We start from the raw sequence: 26,317 nt of genomic DNA on the forward strand, positions 1-26,317 counted from the left end.
CATTAATAGTTGTATTTTTTATTTTATGATTTTGGGAGGAGGGTAAGATTCCAAAGAGGTTTAATATTTGGTTATGTTGGGCATTTAAATAAATGTTCAAGCTTAAACACCTCTGCGATCATCACACATTGCTCATTTGTATTTTTTATCCCCATATTCACTGTCACCTATTTTGGGTGTCAGAGATATGTACATCTAATATGGGGACAATGTTTACGCACGATTCTAGTGGAGGCGCAGTCAATGAATATTTAATGCCCACGATGACGATTGCCTCCAAATTTAATTTAAAATTATCAGATATAATTTTACCTGTAAAAGTCTGAAATATTTTACCCAGCAACGTATGATTGCAGTATACAAATATAGACAACGAAATACACTTCCGCTTGTGCTCACTCAACTTCCGCTGTACTTCCTGGTGTACGGAAAAACAATCAGCGAGTAATGACTAACATTTATACAACTTCTCAGTGTTGTGCATATTTTTAATATTTTATATAATGAAGATAGTCACCTGGAATATAAATGGTATACGGTCGTTCCGATGTGAAATCAAAAAGACGCTCGATGCGCTGGACGCTGATATCATATGCGTGCAAGAGACCAAAGTGACAAGTAAGTAGAGAATAACACGCGGGCTGTTTAAAATACTTAATGCAACTTTTTTTTTTCGATTTTTATTTCGATTTACACGAATCGCTCGTAGGAGACCTGCTTGATGAGAGGATTGCCATCGTTGATGGCTATAACTCCTATTTCAGCTTCTGTAGAGGGCGCAGCGGCTACTCAGGTTTGTTATCCATGACGTTGTCATCGTTACAATTATTTTTTTTGTTCGCTCAGTCATGCCAGCAATTTAATATGATAAAGAAAAAAATCTACTGAGCCTGACTTATTAGGTGATCAACCCCGGCAGTTTCACCGAGAAGGGGAGCCAGACTCTCTTGATGTCACATTGTACTCGTTGTGTGTAGGTGTCGCCACTTTTTGCAAGGCTAACGCCACACCCTTCGCTGCTGAAGAAGGTCTCACCGGTCTGTTGTCGAACCAGGCGGGGGTTATTGGTTGCTATGGTAACCAGTCCGAGTTTACACATGAGGAACTGCAACTTTTGGACAACGAAGGCCGAGCCATCATCACTCAACACAGAGTACAGTTAAGAACATTAACTCAGTTGGACTGATAGGATGTTTACGTGTGGCTGTATTTTGTAAGTACCATGACTGTCTGTCCTGACAGGTGTTCGGAAAAAAACCAAATTCTTACTGTGATAAATGTTTATTGTCCCCGAGCTGACCCGGAAAAGCCAGAACGAAAACAGTTCAAGCAGCAGTTCTACAAGTTGGTTCAAACCCGAGCTGAAGCTATTCTGAAGAACGGGAGGTATGAGCGAATCTTGCATTGATTGGATTCAACTGGCACACACTCTTCCTTTCTCACTTCGTATTTGTTCTTTTCCAGCTCTGTCATCCTTTTAGGGGATGTAAATACCTCTCATCGACCAATAGATCACTGTGACCCGAATGAAATTGTAAGTACTGGACATTCGAGTGACCCTTTATTAGGCCCCAACACACATACTATACTATTTGACCAATATAATACAGTGATACCTCGGTTTACTTACCCCTTGGCTTACATTTCGAAATTTTAGGTTTACGAACGTTACATTTATGAAAATTATACCTTGGCATTCAAACTATTTTTCGGGATACACACGGAGCGCCACAATGAGTGATGTGTCGTTCACGAACAAGCCCGTTCTCCTAACAAGAAAATGGCAGCCGACTGTTTTTGTCCTCTATTCCCCGCCCCCAGTCTTTGGTTAAAGCCACGTGTTTGTTCAAGAACGCAGCAGTGAGGGGGGGTGAGGTTTCAACTTTGATAGTTCAAAGGCAGAGTGTAGACTGCAAGGTTAAAATACCCCATCAAACAGGCACCACAAATAACTCGCATAAGCCACCTGTACACTTGATGCAAAAAGCTATCAACCCAGCTAAACAGAACACAATTGATGAGGAACTAGATAAAATTATCACAGAGAAAGCACCTGCAAGGGATCATTCCTCAAGATAGTGAAAGAAGGCTACATTCCTCATCAAGTGTTTAATGCTGAGGAAACCGGCCATCAACACGGATCAACACAAAGTTTTCAGACCAAACAAAGTACCCAAAATGCATTGTGTGTCTCTTTCTCGGTCAGGGGCGTTCCTTTCGTGACGTGACGTCAGGAATTGTCACCAACTGAAAAGCAAGACTTCCTGAATATTCAGCGCCAGTCTCAAAATAGAAAATACAGTGAGACCTCAACTTACAAACACCTTATCTTACAAACTTTTCGTCTTAAGAACCTCTAATTTATGAAAATTAAACCTTATAATAAGCACTATTTTCATAATACACACCCACCACGGCTGGCGGAGTGATCTTCGGCGGAAGCACACGACCGAACAGCGCTCCAGCCGGCGCTACTTTGCACACCCCCTCTCATTGAATGCACACGTCGATCGCCTACTTGGAGCTTTTTGCAGATAATTTTACTATGATGACCGAAGAAAACCCACAATGCACTGTATTTCTTTCATTACAATACAATAGCACATTTATTATACATAGAATAAGGTATGTTGTGTGTAGTTTTAAGCCTTATTTAGTTAAAAACTATATTTTATGAAAACCCAGGAATGGATTATTCCCATTTTAATGGTTTCCTATGGGAATTTTTTTTTGAGATACACACTTTTCGCCTTACACACTCTGTCTGGGAACCAATTAAGTTCGTAAATTGAGGTCTCACTGTATAGCTATATGCCGTGGAATCTTTGTCAAATACGCTCAGTAGAAGTCATTCGAAGCGATTTTACAAATTATGGACACAACTTGTCCAGAGGCGTCGGTTGTCCTTTAAAGACATTTTTGGGTGAATATGAACATAAATTGGCGGTTGTAAAAGCCTTTTTGATGACTGTCTCTAAACCTGCAATTTGTGATGCAGTAACTTGTGTTGTGTACACTGTTCCTCTTGTTCTTTAGGATGACTTTGAGGACAACCCTGGCAGGAAATGGTTGAACGTCTTTTTAAAGGATGACAAAACATCAGCCTCAGCAGATTTCTCCCACAACGCCAAGTTTATCGACACATTTCGTTCTTTCCACCCGACTCGGACTGGCGCTTTTACATGCTGGTCCACTCTCACGGGGGCTCGTCGTACCAACTACGGCACTCGCATCGACTACATCTTCGCTGACCGTCAGCTTGCAAAGGAGCAATTCGTGGCTACCGACATCATGCCGGAGGTGGAGGGCTCGGATCACTGTCCCGTTTGGGGGGTTCTCCGGTGCGTTCTTCTACCCAACTCTAAGCCGCCCCCTCTTGCTACTTGTTACCTGCCTGAGTTTGCCGGCAAGCAACAGAAAATCTCAAGCTTTCTCGTCAAGGTGGACCAGAAGTCACGTGAAATGGAATCAAAAGAGGCCCTGCCTGGATCTCAGGAACAAGTTGACAAGAGGGAGAATATAACCGTCATGGGCACAAAGAGAATCATGAGGACAGACTGTGTAAAGCAGAAGAGTAAAAAAGCCAAAACAGCAGTAACATCTTCAAAACCCAATGGCAACCTTCTAGCCTTCTTTCAAGCTAAAAATGAAAAAACACTTGGTTCTTCGTCACAGCTTCATAGCGCCACACAAGGTAAACATTTGACCGCACGCAACCCACATAGCGACAAAGGAGCATCTTTTGGCTTTTGGAAATCCGTACTTCACGGTCCTCCTGCAGCACCTGCCTGTAAGGTTCACGGTGAGCCTTGTGTTCTGCGTACTGTCAAGAAAGAGGGGCCCAACGTGGGCCGCCAGTTCTTTGTGTGCGCCCGTCCTCAAGGGCACGTTGCCAACCTAGAGGCTCGCTGTAACTTCTTTGCGTGGGTTGAAAGGGGGAAGTGACCCCCCCCCCTCTTCTCTGTCCATTAAAAAATAAATAAACTGCCTTTTAATCGATGAAAAGGTTTCTTCAGCCGTCATTTGTACTTCTTTGAAGGTGTCGGACGTTTCGCTTCTTATCCAAGAAGCTTCGTCAGCAAACTAAAGTCTTTCTGGTAGTATCGACCCTATATATATATATCCCTACTGTCCAGATGGTGGCGTTGCCGGATTCTGCTATGATTGGTCCCTGCTCTCAGGTTGGGGGGGGGGGAGCAGAGGACTAACGACTGGCCTGATTGCCCAATTTGCCCTGGTATCACCTCATCATCATGACTAATCCTATGTAGCCGTGTCAGGAATCCGGTTCTTTTTGGCTCGGCTCACAAATAGGATCCGGCTCTTTTGGCTCCCAAATGACTCCTCATTTTTTTGTTGCTTAAATTAAGTCAGTACTAAAAATCATGTAAAATTATGTGGAAAAACTAATTATTCGTGTAAAAAAATACACTATCAAATATTTTTATCTATATGGCTTGATTTATATGTGTACAGAAAGCATCCACTAACTTTCACTTTCCCTGTGGATACTTTTTTGACTCATTCTTGGACTCTAGCACGTTATTCGTCATATTTGAATCTGGTATGATTCTTTGAGAAAGTGTTTTCAGAATCAGAAGCCTTTAATCGCCCAACAATGGGGATATTTCCTGCTTGGAATTGCATAGATTGGGTTGAGAGCATAAGTATATTTTATGAATCCTTTGTCATCTACAATTGAAAATGGCTGAAAATCAGACGGCTCCCATTTTCCGGCTCCTTATTAGGAGCCGGCTCTCTTCGTTCACTTTAGAGATCTGGCTCTAAGAACCGGCTCGTTCGCGAACGACACATAACTATTGTGTAAACTATTACCGTACTATATTTTCCGGTGTATAAGGCGCACCCAAAAGCCTTGATTTTCTTCAAAAGATGACCCTACCATACACGCATTATATGTGAAGTAATATTGAGCCACAACAGAAATTGAGTGAAAAATGTAAGCAGGTGTTTTAATGGCCGTATTGTGCAGGCATACGTTCCAGTGAAAGTTTCATGGCACGCTAAGATAAAGAAAATGGGTGTTTCCTGGTTGTGCAAAACAAAACTCCTACGTCACTATCGTTAAACTTTATCAGTCAACTGAAATCTTCCTGCCAATGAGTGAAGTGAATGGAAGCCATTTTACTTGTCGTACGTTGTAATGTCTGCATGGTTCTGGGTGCTAAATAGTTTCCTGAGGCACTTGGAGACATGAGAAAAATGTCACGGCACACCACCAAACAAAAATAGCACAAAAAGATCTTGCTTTACTTCACTCACAGATGTAAAAAGTGTGCGCATGCCAAAACTTGTGCTGTAACATGAAAGAAGACGGCTCAATACACAGTTTTCTGGATGTGCGTTTAAAGGACAACCGACGTCTCCGGACAAGTTGTGTCCATAATTTGTAAAATGGCTTCAAATGACTTCTACTGAACGTATTTTACAAAGATTCCACCGCATATAGCTATGTTTGACATTTTAATACTCGTGCAGAATATTCAGGAACTCTTGTTTTTGAGTTGGTGACGAGTCCGTACGTGACGTCACTGAAGGAACGTCCCTGGCCGAAAACAAGGACACATTGTTGCAGTCCTTCCATCACGTCAATGCTTGTTTGGTCTGAAAACCTCGTGTTGCGCCAGGAGAGGGCGTCCAAGCTCCATATAAGGGATTTGTCAGCCTGTGGAAACGCAATTCACTGTCATGTCTACAAGAGGTCGCCATTTTCTGCCTCTTTTCGGTGCTACATTTGCCCCCTCAGATACCTCAAAATGACAGGGAATAACTTCTTTAATCGATTGCAAACATGTATGCTTTCCTCTTCAGAACTATTTGAATCATATTCATAACTGTATGAGTAACGAGAAAGCATATTCTCCGAATCTGAAGCCATTGTTTTGATTCTAGAGCAAGGCGAAGACGTCCTGGCGTGACGTCACGAACAAGGGGGCGGGACCTTCTGAAACTCGCAATTTCCGGGGTCATTTTGAAGTACAGTAGTTGTGGGACACCTTAACTCATTTTTATTGGTGGTTTGCATTTGACTACAATATCGGCCTGCGTGTTTTGAGTATTTTAGATGCTATAAAACGTTTTTATAATGTCAGTTAAGAACCCAAAAAATTGTGTCGGTTGTCCTTTAAGAAGAATTCACGGACAAAATATAATTAACATCAGTCCGCGATTTAGCTACATATTTTTAGGCCAACAGAGAAGGCTTAGCAGACCGTGACGGCCCACCGCTGCTGAAACACACTAATGTGCCACTAAATATTGTTTTGCAATCACTTGTTTATTTCTGCCATCCCTCCTTCCGTGTCTGGCCAGGGATTTACTGGACATGGACAACTCGCACAATGTTTCCACTGGTAAGCACAATCACATGCTGGCAGCTTTAAGAAAGCACTTATCTACCTTATCTACTTAACCAATATAGCATCGCTGTGACTTCCAGCCTCCGGGAGGATCCGCTCGTGTCCCAACAAAACCCATCTGTGGTGACAACCGCTTTGCCACTTCTCTCCTTTTGCAGCAACTGGATCAGAATGATTCTCCATTTCCACTTGGTACTCATTGTACTCGATTGACTGAGTTGCTTTGCAATTTCAAGCGATCGATCTTCTGCAAGCTTTTAGCACAGTACGTGTCTCTCCGTGGGACCGCTACCTGTGGTCGAGCAAAGGGTTAACTCTGGGTGTTTCCCTTCCCCCTAGAACCCTCCGCCCCTGCAGATAATCTCTCTACTTTCTCCTCCCACTACTCCTGAGGAGCTCTGGAGGGAGTAAAGCATTGCAACTTTTCTCAACAAAAACGCAGAGCCGGGGCTCATTGATTTTTTTTTTTGCAGTGCATTTCAAGGACGTTTTCTTTTTTTTCTTCATTGTGTGTGGAAGGAAACCCATCCGTGCTGTTTTACAACTAGGTGAGTAACTCCTTGTGAGAAAAGTGTAAATTTTGAAGCAGGGAGTGGGGGTAAGAACTGCCAATAGTGAGCCGCTCTTGCATCAGACTGCACCATGTGGTTGTTAAGCGATGTGTGAACGCTGAAAAGTTATTAGAATTGTTCCACTGTTCCAACTCGTTCATCTGGAGACAATTTCATGAAATCTTGAAATTGGAAAATGTTAAATTATGTAAACATTCTATGCGAGCTAAATGATCAGGCCTTTGTATATTACATATAAATAAATAACACACAGAGACAGATAGATATGTATACCTATGCTTGTCTGTGACTATAAAGTGTCCCTGAGAGCTTTGAAAGGCGCTTAAAATGTAATATATCATTATTATTATTATTATTAGTATTATTATTATTATTATTATTATTATTATTATTATTATTATTATTATTGTTGTTGATATAGATTAATATAACTCCTTTTATAATTAATTTTGTTTCAGGCAAATTTGACGCCATTTTAGCCTCCCTCCTGAGCAACGTTTATGTTGTCATTTTATAACTCCACATTTGTAAATAGAAGTGCACATTTGTAACAGTAAGCAATGATCTTTGTGAGTATTTTTACGGTGTCCCATGTTAAGCGCGTAGTTCCAGCTTCAGCTGTTGTTAAAGCGCTATATAATTCATTATGTATTGTAAAGATATGGTTTACTTTACACGATGTTTTGCTTCATTTTTTTTGTGTGAGCTTATTTTATGAAGTCAACAAAATGATCCTGGAGACATGTTTGAAATATTCATTACATGTTTCTGTGTCCTTTTGAAAATAGCATTTTTCACACGTTCGCTTTCTTTGTTGGGGGGGTGATGATATCGAGTTCCCTATAACATCTAATCTTTTATTATTTACAAGCTTTAACAAAGATAGTACTGTCATATTATGAGAAACCCATCTAGTAGACATCACATGACTGATTGTCAATCTTTTGTTGTTCGTGATTTTTTTTTTTTGACAGACTTGTGAAAAAGGACTCCGAAAGTGACATTTGCGTCCGATAAAAAGAAATCATCTTCTGATGACAATGATAACCTCAGTCCACACGTTAGATAGCTACTTTCTCAAAAGGGATACACACTATACATAACTATCTAGTCCATTCACCCGACTTGAACTGCAGGCTCAATTTATGTAATCAAAATGAAGTGTTTAGACGAGTGATGGGATTTCCGGCTCTTTTGGCTCGGCTCACTAAAAATGATCCATTTTTCTTTATTATTACAAATAAACCAGCTCTTCTGACTCCCAAATGGCTCCTCAGTTTGTTTTTTTGTTGCTTAAATTAACTAACTATCAAAAAATATGTACAATTATGTGAAAAAATAAACGAATTACTCATGTAAAAAATACACTATATCAAATAATTTTATTTATATGGCTCGATTTATATGTGCACAGAGAGCATCCACTAACGTTCACTTTCCTTGTGGTTACTCTGGTCTGATGATCAGCTATCACTAATTTGCTTTTCATATTAATAATGCTATGATACCAACTAGTAAAAAACATAATATGTAATTGAATAATAATAACAGCATAATGTGATAACATTTGTCCACTTGTCTACCCTAACGTTCCCCCTCCTCACTGCTGCGTGTGTCTGTAATTCTCCCCTCCCTCCTCTACCACGGATATCGACCAATCACGTGTGGCTTTAACCGAAGACTGTCGGCGGGGAATAGAGGACAAAAAAAGTCGGCTCCCATTTCCGGCTCCTTGTTCGGAACGGCTCTCTTCATTCACTTCAGAGATCCGGCTCTAAGAACCGGCTCGTTCGCGAACGACACATCACTAGTTTAGACTGAGCTGGCTAAATGGTTAGCCGGTCTGCGTTGCGTTAAATTGGAGTGAAATTGTCCCGAAAGATAAAAAATGTTTGTCGAAATTAAAAAGTAACCGGAGTCAAACCTCCTGTGAAGAAATAGTTTCAAGCGAACCAGCCTTCCAAGGATTGTTATTATCTGGAGCCTGGATACATTCCACTCATCTGTGCTTTCGCAGTTGCGTCTGACACAACTGAACAGCTAAAATAACAGCGTTCACACAAGAAGCCTTTGAGTGTGTGGGCCCCGCTTGAAGGCTCATTCGACGTCAGTAGTCCTCTTGTATGACGAATGTGGGAATAGTGCAGGAAAAAGTCTTTGGAATGTCACATAGTGTTGAATCAGTGTGTCCTTTGGTCCCCACGTGCAAGAATCTCAAGAGTGTGTGGGTGACCTGTGGAAAGGGGTGGTATCCCATGACCCAGTGGCACGAGCGCAGACCTTCACTTTTCAATCCTCGCATCACGTTTGTCATTTTGACCCCACAGGACAGTCAGCTCGTTGGCCGTGTGCGTGTCCCGAGACTGCTCAACTCAAGTCACGTTGTTTTCGTTCTTACGTGTTTGGAATTAGTTGTCATTTGTACCAGCACAAGTCGCTCATTTTGTACACACCAGTGCTCAAAGTGCTCGGTTTTTATCATTTAAAAAGCAGTGACGGGCCGTGGAGATTACACCTGGGCCTTCAGTGGTGCTATTTCTAAATCAATCCAAGCTGCAGAGAAGGCTTTTGTATAACTTTTATAGCTGGATTACACAAGTGAAAAAAAATGCACATTTTTGAGAGGGGAAGTAAGTTTCCCTTGTTATAACTGGGGATATGGCTGTGTTTAGAAATAACCAATCACATTCAAAGTCACTTGAAATAAAACACACTCAACACACATTAACAACCATATAAAGTGCTTTCATTTACCCCAAACTTCAGATTTTCTAGAAGAAGGAAGTCACTGATGGTTTACTAGTACACGTCCTTGACCGTAAAATCGGTTTTGTGGTTGTGGGTGTGAATGTTTTGTTTTTTTGTCTCTCTAAGTGCCCTGCGATTAACTTTCAACCAGTTCAGGGTGTACTCCGCCTTTCATGTGGAGTCAGCTGGGATGAGCGCAGGATAAACTGTGCTGAAAATGCCTCGCAGTGCAGAGTTGGTGGGTTCGAACCCGGCCCGAGTCTGTCTGCGACGAGTGCGTATGTTCTCCCTGAGCCTTTATTCCAAAAACGCGATTGGTAGGTTAGTTGATCACTCTACAACAGGGGTGTTAAAGTCATTTTTTGCCGCGGGCCACATTGTAGTTATGGTTTCCTCTTGAGGGCCGTTATGAATCTGAGGAAGGAATTAGAATGTTTCATCCCCTCCACATATTACATCTAGAACGCACAACAAATTAATGAATGACTAGTTTTCAAATCTAAAGTCAAGAATAATGACTTATTGTGGTTTACATCCAAAAATATGACATTTTGGTTCGGATTTTAGCAAGCATCATGGAATTTCACAAGTTTGATTTGCTCTCACGGGCCGAAAAAAAATGATATGCCGGGCCGGATTTGGCCCCCGGGCCTTGACTTTGACACCTGTGCTCTAAAATGTCCATAGTGTGCGTCTATGTGTGCCCTGATATTGGCTGAAAACCAGATCAGGTTGTAGCCCACTTCCTCGTAAGCTTTTCTGCATATTTTTTTGTGGGGACAGTGTTTCTAATCGACTCCTGATTGTGGTAGCATTATGCTTTGGTGCTGTTTTTCTGAAACCGGGTTTTCACACAAGGTGGAAAAGTGTTTGGGCAATTCGCTATACGAACACATTTTAAACAACTTTTCTCTTTCCTTACACATCGTTTTATTTTCTCAGACTTCCTGTCATGATGTCACATTCCTGTCCGTCTTTACATCGTTTTATTTTCTCTGACTTCCTGTCGTGACGTCACATCCTGTCCGTTTTTACAAAACGCTCTCTGCCGTCCCAAAGATTAAAGAATCTTTTTGTTTTTACTTTAGATTCCTGCTTCATTAATAATGATCCTTACAGAAAGAATTGTGGACTCTTCAAAGTAGCCCTAAGTGTTAGCCACCCGCCGGCTAAAAAAAAAATCACACTTCTGCTCGAAAACAAACCACAAAAATGCCTGGGACAGCCTAATACTATTACTCCTGGATATACTTAGGGAAGGATATGAAGTATCACACATGAAGTATTCGAAATTAAATGTGTCTATATCTTTCCACTTACAGTTTGAAGAGGATTTAATCAATACAGCAAGTCTCGTGTATCAGAATGGAGCTTCAGAAACTGAACGGACACAGCCGAGAAGATGGGTGAGATTTATGAATGATGAAGATATATATATATATATATATATATATATATATATATATATATATATATATATATATATATATATATATATATATATATATATATATATATATATATATATATATATTTTTTTTTTTTATATATATATTTTTTTTTATTGCTAGAAGCACCTTTTGGAGAGCAAATCTATGCGATTAAGCATGAAGCATTAGGGCCGGGTTGAAATATATATTTTTTCAGAGATGGGGTATTATTCTGAGAAAAAAAGTTGCAAATTTGCTCGTTTCAAACTCGCAAATTTACTAGATTTAAAGTCACAAATTTGCTAGATTTAAAGTCACAAATTTACTCGATTCAAACTGGCAAATTTGCTAGATTTAAAGTACAATCAACGTCTCTGGACAAGTTGTGTCCATAATTTGTAAAATGGCTTGAAATGACTTCTACTGAGCGTATTTTACAAAGATTCCACCGCATATAAGCTATATTTTAAGACTCGCGCTGAATATTCCGGGAGTCTTGTTTTTGAGTTGGTGACGAGTCCTCACGTCACGTCACTGAAGGAACGCCCCTGACTGAGAAAGAACACATTGCAGCAGTCCTTTCATCACGTCAATGCATTTTGCGGTACTTTGTTTGGTCTAAAAATTTCGTGTTGATCCGTGTTGATGGCGAAATTAGAAGGAAAACACATAAATAACGCAATGGTGAATCGTTATATGTTGCACCAAGACTTCTGCAGTGTATTTGACATTCGCTGACAAAACTTCCCATGAAACAATTTCCACGGAGCTTTGTCGCCATCTTCTGGCTTTTTTTTTTTTTTGGGTACTGTAAGTACTAAAGAGTATCACTACATTTCTCTCCAGATGCATCAAAATGACCGGAATAAATTATTTAATCGATTGCAGACATGTATGCTTTCCACTTCAGAACTATTTGAATCATATTCATAACTGGAGGAGTAACAAGAAAGCATATTTTCCGTATCTGAAGCCATTGTTTTGATTCTGGAGCAAGGCAAGACGTCATGGCGTGACATCACGAACAAGGGGGCGGGACCTTCTGAAACTCACCATTTCCGACATCATTTTGAATTCGTTTTGGGACACTTTAAGTCATTTTTATTGGTGTTTTGCATTTGACTAAAAATATCACTGTGTGTTTTGGGCATTTTGGATGCTATAAAACGTTTTTCTGATGTCAGTTAGGAAACAAAAAAAGTGATGTCGGTTGTCCTTTAAATCTAACAAATTTGTGACTTTTAATCTAGCTTTTTTCTCAAAACCCTATACCCTATCTCTAAAAATATATACAGTAAAGTCTCGTTATATCGATATCGGATATATGGATAGTCCCGGTTATATCGATACTATTTCTATGCACGCACAGAGAAAATTACATGCAAACAGGGTCGGATATATCGATAGTCCCGGTTATATCGATATTTTTTCGGACTCCCTTGAATATCGATATAACGAGACTTTACTGTATTTCAACCTGGCCCTAATGCTCTTCCGTACAAATCCACATTATTAGTGACACATTTATGAAATGCTATAACAAGAACAAAAGAGGCTGTTTCTTGCTCAAGAAGCTGTTGTTTCAATCACATTTCTCGCATCTGCTTATACTTCTCTTTGGTTGTAAAAAAATGGCAAAATTGGAAAATGAAACACTTTTCCGTCATAAAATAACCTCTCAACACTGACCACAATACTTACTTGGTACTAAGGGACCGAGAAAAAAATGTCGGACATGTGTGGACAGGGCCTCGAGCAAATGTGACCACACCAATCTGGCTAATCAAGTCTTGAGTGTTTTCGAGTCACATGCATCATGCATTCTTGGTGGTTCTACTCCTAAAAAAACTTTCTGTAAAAAGACACTTAACCCTTTAAGACCTGAACCATCAAAGAATAGCCAGAAAATGTAGATTTTTGGGACCTGAGATGTTACTTACATACAAAGTGTTTTTTTTTAATCAAAGTTCATCATGTAATAATAATAATAATAATACATTTCATTTATAAGTGCCTTTCAAAACTCTCACGGTCACTTTACAGTCACAAGATCAGTTTTTGTGTGGGTGAGCAGCGGCAGCCACACGCGCTAGCTGGAAGTAGCTCAAATCGATAGAGAGCTAGCTAGCTCGCTAACCGATATGTAGCTAGATAGCTATCCAGCCAGTTAGACCGCGCGGGGAGTCTATCTATTTGCTGTCTATTAGCTAGCTATCTGGCTAGCTGGCTACCTAGCTTGCTATCTATTTGCTGTCTGTTAGCTATCTATCTGGCTAGCTGGCTATCTAGCTATCAATGTGAGATAGAGGTCTAAGAAACCCGCGTATCAAATATGACACAAATGGGTTAATTGTTTCCCAGAAAATTAAATCAATTTCACATACTGTACAAAAAAAATATAAGTTATAGAATTGTCACAAAAACTATGCATACCGAAAGAGGATCTTGTGTCACTTTACTCAGAAATAGTGTTATATTATTACAGAAAAACTTATTCTGTGACTGTAAAGTGACCTTGAGAGTTTTGAAAGGCGCTTATAAATGAAATGTATTATTATTATTATTATTATTATTATTATTATTATATGCATTATTATTATTACCCATTGGATACACAGATTCTTTGAAACGTCTCTCGCCAAAGGGAAGAGCATTCATTTGCGCTGCCTGTAGCCATAGATAGATGATAGACTATTTGTAGAAAATAACTCCGTTTTTATTAAATGAATTGGGGGGAAAAAATTAACAAGTAACCTGCAAAGTCATAAGACTAAATTAGCCAGAAATATGAAGTAGCTCAGCTAACGTTAGCTAATGCAGGGGGAAAAAAAACAGTATTAGCTAGTTAATTAGCTATCTCAGCTAACATTAGCCAGATGAACTCGCCAGTCAAGTCAGCTTCCAAATCTGAATACATTTTTATCTATTGTTTGACATAACTGTCCGGGAAGACTGAACCCAACTATTGCACAAGACACACATTCAAATAACGATGAGTTTTAATAACACACGTGAATGGTGATAATGAATGCCATTATGGCGGGAACAATTCTCCATTTCCCTGGCATACCGCTCGCTGGGAACAGTGTGGCTTCACCATTGCGATAGAATTAAAGGGCACGTCGTTCAGTGTCGTTACGTCAAACAAGGTGTGCATATTAAAAAAATGAAAGCATGAAAACACAAACACTTTAAAGGACAACCGAGGCCTTCCGTAAACGTTGTGTCCATAATTTGTAAAATCACTTGTAATGACTTCTACTGAGCGTATTTTACAAAGATTCCACGGCATATAGCTATATTTTACGTTTTAAGACTCCCGCTGAATATTCAGAAAGTCTTGTTTTTGAGTTAATGATGATTCCAGACGTGACGTCACTGAAGGAACGCCCCTGACCAAGAAAGCCACACACAATGCATTTTGGGTACTTTGTTTGGTCTGAAAACTTCGTGTTGATGGCGAAATCAGAAGGAAAACACATAAATAACACAATGGTGAATCGTTGTGTGTTGCACCAAGACTACTATTTGATACTAGTTGACACAAATTCCCAACAGACAAATCAGCCCATTTCCAATGGAGCTTGGCCGCCATCTTGTCTATTGTATGTATAGACTTCTTAGGCAACATAGGATTAGTCATGATGATGAGGTGATACCACGGCAAATTGGGCAATCAGGCCAGTCATTAGTCAGGACAATAGAAGCGATCAGTGGAGTCGCAGGGATTAGTCCTCTGCTCCCCCCAATCTGAGAGCATATATATATATATATATATATATATATATATATATATATATATATATATATATATATATATATAGATATATATAGATATATATATATATATATATATATAGATATATATAGAGAGAGAGAGAGAGAGAGAGAGGGAGAGCGAGCTGAAACTACCAGCAAGACTTTAGTTTGCTGACGAAGTTTTTTGGATAAGAAGCGAAACGTCCGACACCTTCAAAGACGTACAGATGACGGCTGAAGAAACCTTTTCATCGATGGACCGCTCCTGTACGACTGAGAGCTTACACAGACCAATGGCAGCGGATGAGTTCAATTAGCCATTTTCCTTCCAAAATGGCTAATATGCATTAACAAATAAAATGTTCAAAAGAAGTTAAATCGAGGCAACCAGATGTCACTGCTGTGTAATTATTGGATTAGCATAATAAGCTAAATGACTCACAATCTACACAGAGACATAAAACGGAAGTTGAACAAGGAGCGAAAGCTCAAAGCAAACATAAACCCATTGATACCAGTCGTAAAAGATCTTCCGTGGGTCGGTTTACAAATTGTAATTTAGTTTAATTTATGTTCAATTCAATTATGTGCTTTGTTTACATTGTAGCTTCGATGGACTGGATGCCATGGCTGAACATGAGGAATTTCTCCCACAGAAAGCCGGTGCTAAAAAAGAAAGCCATTTCACAGATGTGAGTTGTTTTTGTTGTTGTTTTTTTTTAACTCTCTCACTTGTCACTCATTCGCTAATCTGTCTATCTGGTGCAGTTTGAAGGGAAGACTTCATTTGGGATGTCCGTTTTCAATCTCAGTAATGCCATCATGGGAAGCGGAATTCTGGGATTGGCTTTTGCCATGTCCAACACTGGAATCCTTCTTTTTATGTATGTATGTTTTTTTTTTTAATCTGCACATGGGCTCGACATGTTAAGGCCATTAACCTTCCAAGGCTGGGCAAATAATACAAATGTAATCAGAATCTGAAAGCCTTAAATAGTCCCACAGTGGGGAAATTTGCAATCTACAGCAACAAAATTAAAAGGAGTGGGAGGGTGGGGGGGGATCCAAAGATAAAACAAAGTATTCTATGCACCAAAGAAAATGTCACGAAACTGAAATATACAACTGCACAAAAAAGTTTCATAAAAAGAACTGTCCATAGCGCTAATCATATAAATACAGTAAAGTCTCGTTATATCGATATTCAAGGGAGTCCGAAAAAATATCGATATAACCAGGACTATCGATATATCCGACCCTGTTTGCATGTAATTTTCTCTGTGCGTGCATAGAAATAGTATCGATATAACCGGGACTATCGATATATCCGATATCGATATAACGAGACTTTACTGTATATAATATTGGCATAAAAACGGCTAGCGGACTAATTATCGGCGGAAGAACACCAAAACACACGTCCGAACAGTGTCACCGTGGTTGCCGGACTACTTTGCCACACCCGCTTTGTTTGAATGCACTCAGTGCAGGCGTGGTTTGTTATGGAGTGGATACTTTTGCTTTTTTGGGACCGAAAAAGACCCCACCACAGGCTCGTGTTAAGCCTAAAAGGACACAAAAGAAAATTACAGTTGAAAAGGAGGAGATCATCGAAAAACACGAACGAGGTGTGCGTTTGTGTGACTTATCGTCCCAGTAGCAGTATGCTAAGTCGACCATTACTACGTGTGGCTAAGGGTGTTTCTGTGTTGTCTACGCAACGGTCTAAGGCAATAGAAGTGGTTGAAAAACTTCTGTTCATTTGGATTAATGAAAAGCAGTTAGCAGGGGACAGTGTGAGTGAGGGTATTATCGCCGAGAAAGCACGGCAACTTCACTCGGATATCATCAAGAGGCAACAACATCAATGACCATCACAAAGGTAAATAAAACGACTTTATTACACAGTACGGTTTATTTCTTTAATTACAATACAATAGCGCTGTTAGAACTAGTTGTATATACATCCTAAAAACATCCAATGTTATTTCATTTCTACTTATTCTCATCAGTTAGTTAGTCTATATATGTATGCAGTTTAGTTATTGGTATATGTTAGTTTAGTATACATGCACTTACTCAGTTAAAACTTTAAGCTATCTGTTTCAGTCTAATATATTATCCATGATTGTACCTAGCAGATGATAGGTCCTTTTCAAAGTGACATCACTCCTGTTGTCTGCCATCCACCGTGGCGCTCCGTATGGTTTGGTTCATTTGCCGAAAAGTAGTTTGTATGCCAAGATTATATTCTCGCAAATTTAATGTTCGTTAAGGCGAAAAGTTCGTAAAATGAGATATCACTGTATTTGCTTATTTTTGTTTTTCAGAATTCTGTTGGTGTTCATTGCCATTCTGTCCGCGTATTCAATCCACCTACTGCTGAGAAGTGCGGGCGTTGTCGGTAAGAGGTGTTGTGCTATACTGGATAGCATGGATCCAAATTTGTCTCATTTGCATGCATTGCTTTACTTACTTTATGTTCCTTTTTTAAATTCTGGCAAGTTGTACTTAAAATTGGGGTCAATGACAAAAAAAAAAAACTGTCACGGTTTGCAAGGTGGTGATGGTGGTTGCGAATCCCAAAAAGCAGGTAGGAGGGAGCAGGAGGTTGTGTTTGACAAATTGTATTAAAATAAAACAAAAATCATCTGAACAGAAAAAACACAAAGTATCAAATGAAAACCAAGAGTAAAAGTCCGCCAAGGTGAAACAAACACATGTGCAGCATAGACAATGCACAATGCACACAATTGCATACAAAGCATACAAAAATGACCCGACACCGAATGGTCGTGCCGGGAGTCCTTTTAACTGTCACTGATTGGGAAAGACCAGCACTTGTGCAGGTGCAGGCGGGGCCGACAGCGCCACCCGTTGGTCGTCAACCAAATCGTGACGAAAACTTTGCACATCCTTGCCATACAAACTAGTTTTAGGGCGGCATTGCTAAGGTTTGGGTCTTTTCAGGCATTCGGGCTTATGAGCAGCTTGGGAACAGAGCTTTTGGCCCACCGGGAAAAATTCTGGCGGGGAGCATCATCACGATACACAATGTCGGAGGTAAAATGAAATAATTTGTGGTCTTTCGCTATGACAATTGAATATACTGAGCATGTTTTAATTTTTTTTTTTTTTTTCAGCAATGTCTAGCTATCTCTTCATTGTCAAGTCCGAGCTCCCGTTGGTTATTCAAGCTTTTCTTGGCAGACATGAAAACACGGGGTGAGTGTCAAATATCATCATTTGACTTCGTCTTAGTAGATTTGTGCACTGATTTTTTTTTAAATTATGTTTTTTGGTTTGGTCTCAGAGAATGGTTCTTGAATGGAAACTACTTGATCCTCATTGTTAGTGCTGCCATCATCCTTCCTCTTGCACTCATGAAACAACTTGGTATGATTTCTTAAGCTGTCATCAATCACCCCCCCCCCCCCCTAGTCATTTTGTCACTCATACATTTGTGGGCAAAAATTGTCCTGTCATCATCATCAATATTCATGTTCAGTCATGTGTTTCACTTCAGGTTATCTGGGATATACAAGTGGCTTCTCACTTTCTTGTATGGTCTTTTTCCTCATTTCGGTGAGTCTGTTGGGAAAAAAATAACACAGTGAGACCTCAACTTACGAACTTAATTGGTTCCCAGACAGAGTGTGTAAGGTGAAAAGTGTGTATCTCGAAAAAAAAATTCCCATAGGAAACCATTAAAATGGGAATAATCCGTTCCCGGGTTTCCATAAAATATACTTTTCAACTAAATAAGCCTTAAAACTACACACAACATACCTTATTCTATGTATAATAAATGTGCTATTGTATTGTAATGAAAGAAATACACTGAATTGTATCATAAAGTCATTTTATTTACATTTGTGATGGTCATTTATGGCTTGATGAAATGGCATTGGAGGTCGAAGGTCAAAGGGAATTGCTGTTTGGAAAGAGAGGCGCATTACATGAGGACTGTAAGTAAAGAAATAAACTGCTGTAAAATAAAGTTTTATTTACCTTTTTGATGGTCATTGATGGCTTATGGAAGGAGAGTCACCTTCCATAAGGACTGTTGGTAACTTAACTTCTGGTGCTGTTCGGTCGTGTGCTTCCGCCGAAGATCACTCCGCCAGCCGTGGTGGGTGTGTATTATGAAAATAGTGCTTATTATAAGGTTTAATTTTCATAAATTTGATGTTTGTAAGACGAAAAGTTTGTAAGTTAAGGTGTTTGTAAGTTGAGGTCTCACTGTAATATTCAATTCAAATGTCCCGCATCTGACATCAATGAACACATTGGCGTGTTCACCACCAATTCCTCTTTTAGGTAATCTATAAGAAATTCAACATCCCTTGTCCGCTGGAGGATATTCAACATAACGCAACCCTCATGGCCGAAAACGACACAATTGCAGAAGATCCGGGAGATTTTTGCGACGGCAAACTGTTCACTATCAACTCACAGGTACGACCGCAACGTGTTTCTCGCCACTGGCTTGTCTTCAATTGTCATTGCAAGTTCTTATTTTCCAATTAGATGAGCAGACACCGTCACTAACCCTTTGCACGACTGGCTTTTAGACGGCATACACCATCCCAATTCTGGCCTTTGCATTTGTCTGCCACCCCGAAGTGCTGCCCATCTACACAGAGCTACGAGAGTAAGTCATGCTGAGAGAATGGTTCTCGTGCGCCTCAGTTTTCACAATACAGTCATACCTTGGCTTTCGAACTTAATTGGTTCCCACACAGAGGGTGTAAGGAGAAAAGTGTGTATCCCCAAAATTTATTTCCCATAGGAAACCATTAAAATGAGAATAATCCGTTCCCAGGTCCCCATAAAACATAATTTTCTACTTTCTAATTTTCTAAGCCTTAAAACCACACAAACTACACCTTATTTTATGTATAATAAATGTGATATGGTATTATATAATTAAATAAATAAACTGTGCTGTATAATAAAGTCATTTTATTGACATTTGTGGTGGTCGTTGATGGCTTGATGGAATGGAGTGGAATGGAATGGCTGGTTTCCTCAGCATTAAACACTTGATGAGGAACATAGCCTTCTTCTATCATCATAGTGTGGGCGGTTTCATCAGCATTAAACACTTTTTCTTTCACTATCTTGAGGAATGATCCCTTGTAGTGCTTTCTCTGCGATAATTTTACCTAGTTCCTCATCAATTGTGTTCTGTTTAGCTGGGATGATATCTTTTTGCATCAAGTGTACAGATGGCTTGTGCAGGTCATTTGTGGAGCCTGATTGATGGGAATTTTAACCTTGCAGTCTACACTCTGCCTTTGAACTATCAAAGTTGAAACGAGTCCAAATTTCACTGTTCTCTATCCATTGTGTGTCTCTCTCTCTCTGTCATCTGTCTGTCTCTTTAATGTTTAAACCACCTCCCCTCACTGCTGCGTTCTTGACCAATCACGTAGCTTACCAAAGACTGGGGGCGGGGAATAGAGGACAAAAAATGTCGGCAGCCATTTTCTTTTTTGGAGAATGGCTTCACTCTCTCTCTGTCCGTAAACCCCCCCCCCACTCACTGCTGCGTTGTTGACCAATCATGTGGCTTTAACCGACGACTGAGGGCGGGGAATAGAGGACCAAAACAAGCCGGCTGCCATTTTCTTGTTAGGAGAACGGGCTCGTTCGCAACCGACACGTCACTCATTAAGGAAGCTTCGTGTGTATCCCGAAAAATAGTTCGTATAACGAGGTAAAATTTTCATAAATTTAACGTTCATAAGCCGAAAAGTTCATAAATCAAGGGGTTCGGAAACGGAGGTATCGCTGTATATGTCTGTTCTTACACCCTAATGTACTGTCTATTGTAAACTGTTTTGAGTGACACATTTTTAATTCCCTTTTATTCCATCATAAATGTGTCTCTACTTATTGTATTTACCCCACAGAGAAATGTTAAAAGGAGATGGGGAAATAAAATGAACGGTTATCCTTTTGTTTCTAGTGCCACTAAGAAGCGTATGCAGAATGTCGCCAACATTTCCATCTTGGCCATGTTCGTCATGTACCTGCTGACGGCACTTTTTGGATACCTCACGTTCTATGGTAAGACCAAAAGACGCTTACGCTGCATATGAACGACGTGTATTTAAAAGAATCACCTACTTGTTTTTCTCCCGCTTATGCATTTTGCACTGTGATGTGAATAAAGTGCAAGACTGAGCAGGGCGTGAACACTTTTGTTTGCTTTTCTTTTTTCTTAGGTGCCGTGGAGTCTGAACTGTTGCATACCTACATCCGTGTGGACCCCCTCGACGTGCTGATCCTTTGTGTGCGCCTGGCCGTGCTTGTGGCTGTCACTTTGACTGTCCCTGTCGTTCTCTTCCCAGTAAGAATAGTGTCATATATTGAATTGATATGCCTTTATTAGTCTCGCAGTGGAGAAATTTACATTTCACAGCAGCAAAAGTATATTCACATTTTTTTAATCTAACTATTATTCCCAACCATCCCTTTTAAGATATTAGTAGCTTATTTTTTGGAATGAAAACTGTTTGAAAAGACGATTTCTTGTCTCTGGTGTTTTTTAGACCATAGATCACACACAGAAAACTGAGGGGGAAAATGTCTCCCTTCAGATTTAGGAACACATTCTGTGAACTATTGTTTGTTTATTAAAGGACAACCGACGTCTCCGGACAAGTTGTGTCAATAATTTGTAAAATGGCTTCAAATGACTTCTACTGAGCGTATTTTAATAAGATTCCACTGCATATATCTATATTTTACGTTTTAAGACTCGCGCTGAATATTCAGGAAGTCTTGTTTTTGAGTTGGTGACGAGTCCGTACGTGACATCACTAAAGGAACACCCCCTGACCGAAAAAAAGACACATTGTAGCAGTCCTTCCATCACGTCAATGTATTTTGCTGTACTTGTTTGGTCTGAAAACCTGGTGTTGCACCCAAAAGCCGCCAGAAGAGGGCGTCCAAGCTCCATATAAGGAATTTATCAGCCTGTGGAAACGGAGGTGGCCACAGGAGGTCGCCATTTTGTGCCTATTTTTGGGTGAGACAATGTTGCCTCAAAATGTCACGGAATAAATTCTTTAATCGATTGCAAACATGTATGCTTTCCTCTTCAGAACTATTTGAATCATATTCATAACTGGATGTGTAACAAGAAAGCATATTCTCCGAATTTGAAGCCATTGTTTGGATTCTCCAGCAATTCAAGACGTCTTGGCGTGACGTTACGAACTGGAGGCGGGACTTTCTGAAAATGCCCAATTCGCAACTCAATTTTTTTGCAGATTTTGGACACTTTAAGTCATTTTTATAGGTGTTTTGCATTTGACTAAAAATATCATACTGCGTGTTTTGGGTATTTTAGATGCTATAAAACGTTTTTCTGATGTCAGTTAAGAAACAAAAAAACATGGTGTCGGTTGTGCAACCTGAATCATGACATACGATATGCTTCCTTTCCATTCTTCCCACTGTAGATCCGCCGGGCCGTACTTCAGATCTTGTGTCCTGACAAGCCTTTCCACTGGGCTAGACACATTTGCATTGCGTTGTTCCTCCTCATTCTGGTCAACCTGCTCGTCATCTTCGTGCCGTCCATCCGTGACATTTTTGGACTTATCGGTACCTGTTTGCTCTCAATTATAACCTCAAATTCTGACGTTCTCACCAAAATGTGCTCTCTTAATACCTTCACAGGAGCCACATCAGCCCCGAGCCTCATTTTTATCCTGCCTGGAATTTTCTACATACGAATCGTTCCTTCAGAGCAAGAACCTTTTCTGTCCAGACCCAAAATTCAGGTAGCGCTTATTGCCGTCGTACACAATACATGTAACATTCGAGTTACGACCGGCGCGAGTTACAACCACCCGTACCTACGAGCACGACCGTCAGACCCTTTTTAAAAAAAAAAATTGGCGCCTGACACCGCACCGCGAAAGCAGCCGGCAACGCGTACTACAATTTTGGCCAGCCAGCATGTCACACACTCGCGCAGCAAAATACTGCGTTACTACGCGCAATACAGTAGTTTTACAGTACAGAGACCGTCTCGGCAACATCTCCTGTAGTACTGTACACGGCTTTTTTCCTTCGACGTCCGCCTGAGTCTATGCGTGTGTGTCTGGCGACCTCTTCTGGCCGTTAGCAGGGAGAGCAGGGTAAGTATAACATTTATAAATGAACTGTACAGTAAACAGTTTTGTATACATTACAGGTACAGTTATACAGTAATAAAAATCGATAATATGAAATATAAAATGATAAAAATGACACTAAGTTATAAAAATGAACTGTAAACAGTTTGGTCTATGATAGTATTCAATAGAAAACGTTGCTTAAAAACAACAGATTGACATCCTGTCGAGTAAACATCACCATTTTGAATGGATTTCAACTTACGACCGTTTTGTCGGAACGGAACCCGGTCGTAAATCGGATATTACCTGTATTGGATTGGCGGTCCGCTCATTTCATGCAGCGCTGTTTTCTCCTATAGGCTGCGTGCTTTGCTGCATTGGGATTCGTCTTCATGGTTGTGAGTTTATCATTTATCTGCATCGACTGGGTGAGCGGAGAGAATCGAAGCGGCGGTGGACACTAGTCGGTTGCTGAGGTTCCAGTAATAACTCAATGTGAATTGAAGCGCCCCCTCACCTTCCCTACCATCCCCCGCCCAGTAAATATATTGTTCTCCAGCATCAACTCAGTACATGCTGGCGTTGAAAGAAGAAATCTAAAAAAAAAAAAAAAAAACCCAAAGAATGGGACACGTTGAAGGCCCTGCAATGGAGGACAGAGCACGGACTGTCGTGACTGAATTCACCCTTTGCTACAGCCTGAGATATGCAGTACTCCATTTTTAAACTGGCAAAGGGAGTTAAGAAAAAAATAGCAATAGTGTGACTCAATCCAATTGAGGGTATGGATGCACAAGTTCTGCCGAAAAGCAACAAGTCACTGCCCAATGTTCTCTGTACACCTACTTCCCATCTCGACTTTGCAATACACGGCGATGCCTTGAGATACGAACGACCTGACTTATCTTATTGCTGTAGTTGTGAAGCTATTCTTCATCTGTGGGTGAATAACTATACAGTGATACCTCGGCTTAGAAACTTAATTGGTTACCAGACAGAGTGTGTAAGGCGAAAAGTGTGTATCCCAAAAATTAATTCACCATAGGAAACCATTAAAATGAGAGTAATCCGTTCCCAGGTCCCCATAAAACATAATTTTCTACTTTCTAGGCCTTAAAACTACACATAATATACCTTATTTTATGTATAATAAATGTGCTATGGTATTATAATTAAAGAAATAAACTATACAGTATAATAAAGTCGTTTTATTTACCTTTGTGATGGTCGTTGATAGCTTGATGGAATGGAGTGGCCTGTTTCATCAGCATTAAACACTTGATGAGGAACGTAGCCTTCTTCTTTCACCATCTTGAGGAATGATCCTTTGCAGGTGCTTTCTCTGCGATAATTTTACCTTGTTCCTCATCAATTGTGTTCTGTTTAGATGGGTTGATAGCTTTTTGCAACACGTGTTCAGATGCCTTTTGCGGGTTATTTGTGGAGCCTGATTAACCTTGCAGTCTACACTCTGCCTTTGAACTATCAAAGTTGAAACGAGTCCAAATTTCACTGTTTTCTCTCCATTTTCTCACTCTCTCTCTGTCGTCTGCCTGTCTCTTGTTGTTTAAACCACCTCCCCTCACTGCTGCGCTCTTGACCAATCACGTGGCTTTAACCGAAGACTTGGGGCGGGGAATCGATGACAAAACTTAGTCAGCTGCCATTTTCTTTTAGGAGAACAGGCTCGTTCGCCAACAACACATCACTCATTGTGGCGCCCTGTGTGTGTGTCCTGAAAAATAATTTGTATGCCAAGGTAAAATTTTCATAAATTTAACGTTCGTAAACCGCAAAGTTCGTAAGCCAAGGGGTTCGTAAACCGAGGTATCACTGTATTTCATCGCCAAGGCAGACAGACGCATGAGTAGCACAGTGCTATTTTTCTTCTTAAAAAAGGGAGGCTGGAACGGATTAACTGCCTTTCCATTAATTTCAATGTGGATAGACGATTTATGTTATGATTAAAGTCACAGAATGAATTAAACTCGTATCTCAAGGCACGACTGTAAGTTAGGCAGAAAGAAGCGTTAATCTTTTGGCATTCAAATGAATTCAACATTTCATTTGGTGCATGTTTATGACCCCATTTGAGAGTTTAAGTTCCTCCATGGTGAAATTTTGCATTGAACCTTCACCAAAAATAACGATGAGAGTTAATGCCACACTGAGGTTTTTACCAAAATGTGCATTTTGCTGACTTTAACTCATTCATTGCCAGACATGTGCAAAAATGTGTCCACTCCAGTGCCAGGTTTTTTTATTCATTGTCCCTTGATTTCCAGGACCCACAGAATATTGACTTTTAGGACTACATAAACATTCAATAGAGCGTTAGAAACCTTGAACGATCTTCTTTCATCAGAATAAAGAGTTAATTCCTAAATAATATGGGTCTGGAGTTATATGAACTTGAACTGAGGGTGGCTGTCCAAAATACAATATTACATATTGTTTTATAATGTGCTTCAACAACAGCTGAAGCTGGAACAAAGCGCTAACATAGAAAAAAAAGGGAAATACTGCCCCCTTGTGGGAAACAAAAAAAGACATCGGCGGAGGCCATGGCAAGCGCTTTATCGGCACCCAAGCATGAAAAAAAAACAAACCCAAACAAATTCAGGAATGGCGTTCTGTCGTATTTTCAATTCCTGAATATATTTGTGAATGGCAGTGAATGAGTTAACAATACGTTGTGTGAAATATGATTAAGTTGCTCTGACAGTTTGTGAAGATGAGATTATTGGAAGTTATGTAGAAAAAAAAAAGCTGCAACCCAAAAAAAAAAAAGAAAACGATGCCATTTGTGGGCTTTTGTCGCTGTAAAAGGAAGTTAATTTGTTTCCGTTGTTGCAAATCAAACAATGAATGCAGTTACTGTAACATGTTCAAACCATAGAGCACGGGTGTCAAACTAAATTGAGTTCAAGGGTCATGTTCACCCCGGTTTGCTGTCAAGTGGGACCAATTTTGAAACAAGTGTGAACATTTGCACTGGAGTTTATTTTTCATTAGTGGCTGTGTTTGAATCTGGGTGGACAGGTTCTGTCCCACGGACCTTATGTTTGATACCCTTGCCACCACGTGTAACACAGTTGGGAAACTCATCCAATATGTGTTCATCTTTTTCTATAGAAACATGACAATCAATGGTATTTTAATAGTAAATTAATTATCTCCGTGTCTGTAAATGTTGACTAAAATCATTGTTGAATTTGTGTTCTTCCTGTACAGTTTTAAATTAATTTGGTCTGTCAATAAAGTATGTCTCATTTGTAGCCCTTCCGAGC

The 26,317-nt window shown here is 40.0% G+C and overlaps 2 protein-coding genes across 3 annotated transcripts; both read left to right on the forward strand.

The window, feature by feature from the left end:
- Window positions 1–410: 410 nt before the first annotated feature.
- On the forward strand, window positions 411–4,014 carry apex2 (apurinic/apyrimidinic endodeoxyribonuclease 2). Of its 2 annotated transcripts, XM_088998639.1 has the most exons (6): window positions 411–618; window positions 710–793; window positions 978–1,158; window positions 1,243–1,386; window positions 1,465–1,534; window positions 3,037–4,013. In XM_088998639.1, the coding sequence occupies exons 1-6, from the start codon at window positions 504–506 to the stop codon at window positions 3,943–3,945; spliced, it is 1,503 nt and encodes a 500-aa protein (XP_088854765.1). In that variant the 5' UTR covers window positions 411–503; the 3' UTR covers window positions 3,946–4,013. The 2 variants fall into 2 exon arrangements, with proteins under 2 accessions (XP_088854765.1, XP_088855558.1); XM_088999432.1 differs by lacking the exon at window positions 710–793 and having other exon boundaries at window positions 3,037–4,014.
- Window positions 4,015–6,501: 2,487 nt separating this feature from the next.
- On the forward strand, window positions 6,502–26,310 carry LOC148902742 (sodium-coupled neutral amino acid transporter 3-like). The gene is made up of 17 exons (XM_088990180.1): window positions 6,502–6,645; window positions 6,720–6,928; window positions 11,023–11,106; window positions 15,497–15,581; window positions 15,658–15,773; window positions 17,220–17,293; window positions 17,860–17,952; window positions 18,033–18,114; window positions 18,203–18,285; window positions 18,416–18,474; window positions 19,210–19,347; window positions 19,464–19,543; window positions 20,864–20,964; window positions 21,123–21,247; window positions 22,365–22,509; window positions 22,585–22,688; window positions 23,387–26,310. The coding sequence occupies exons 3-17, from the start codon at window positions 11,066–11,068 to the stop codon at window positions 23,489–23,491; spliced, it is 1,431 nt and encodes a 476-aa protein (XP_088846306.1). The 5' UTR covers window positions 6,502–6,645; window positions 6,720–6,928; window positions 11,023–11,065; the 3' UTR covers window positions 23,492–26,310.
- The last annotated feature ends 7 nt before the right edge of the window (window positions 26,311–26,317 follow it).

This window comes from Hippocampus bargibanti, linkage group LG01 (genome assembly GCF_051943395.1).
Source record: "Hippocampus bargibanti isolate YZ-2025 linkage group LG01, ASM5194339v1, whole genome shotgun sequence".
Lineage (NCBI taxonomy): Eukaryota > Metazoa > Chordata > Actinopteri > Syngnathiformes > Syngnathidae > Hippocampus > Hippocampus bargibanti.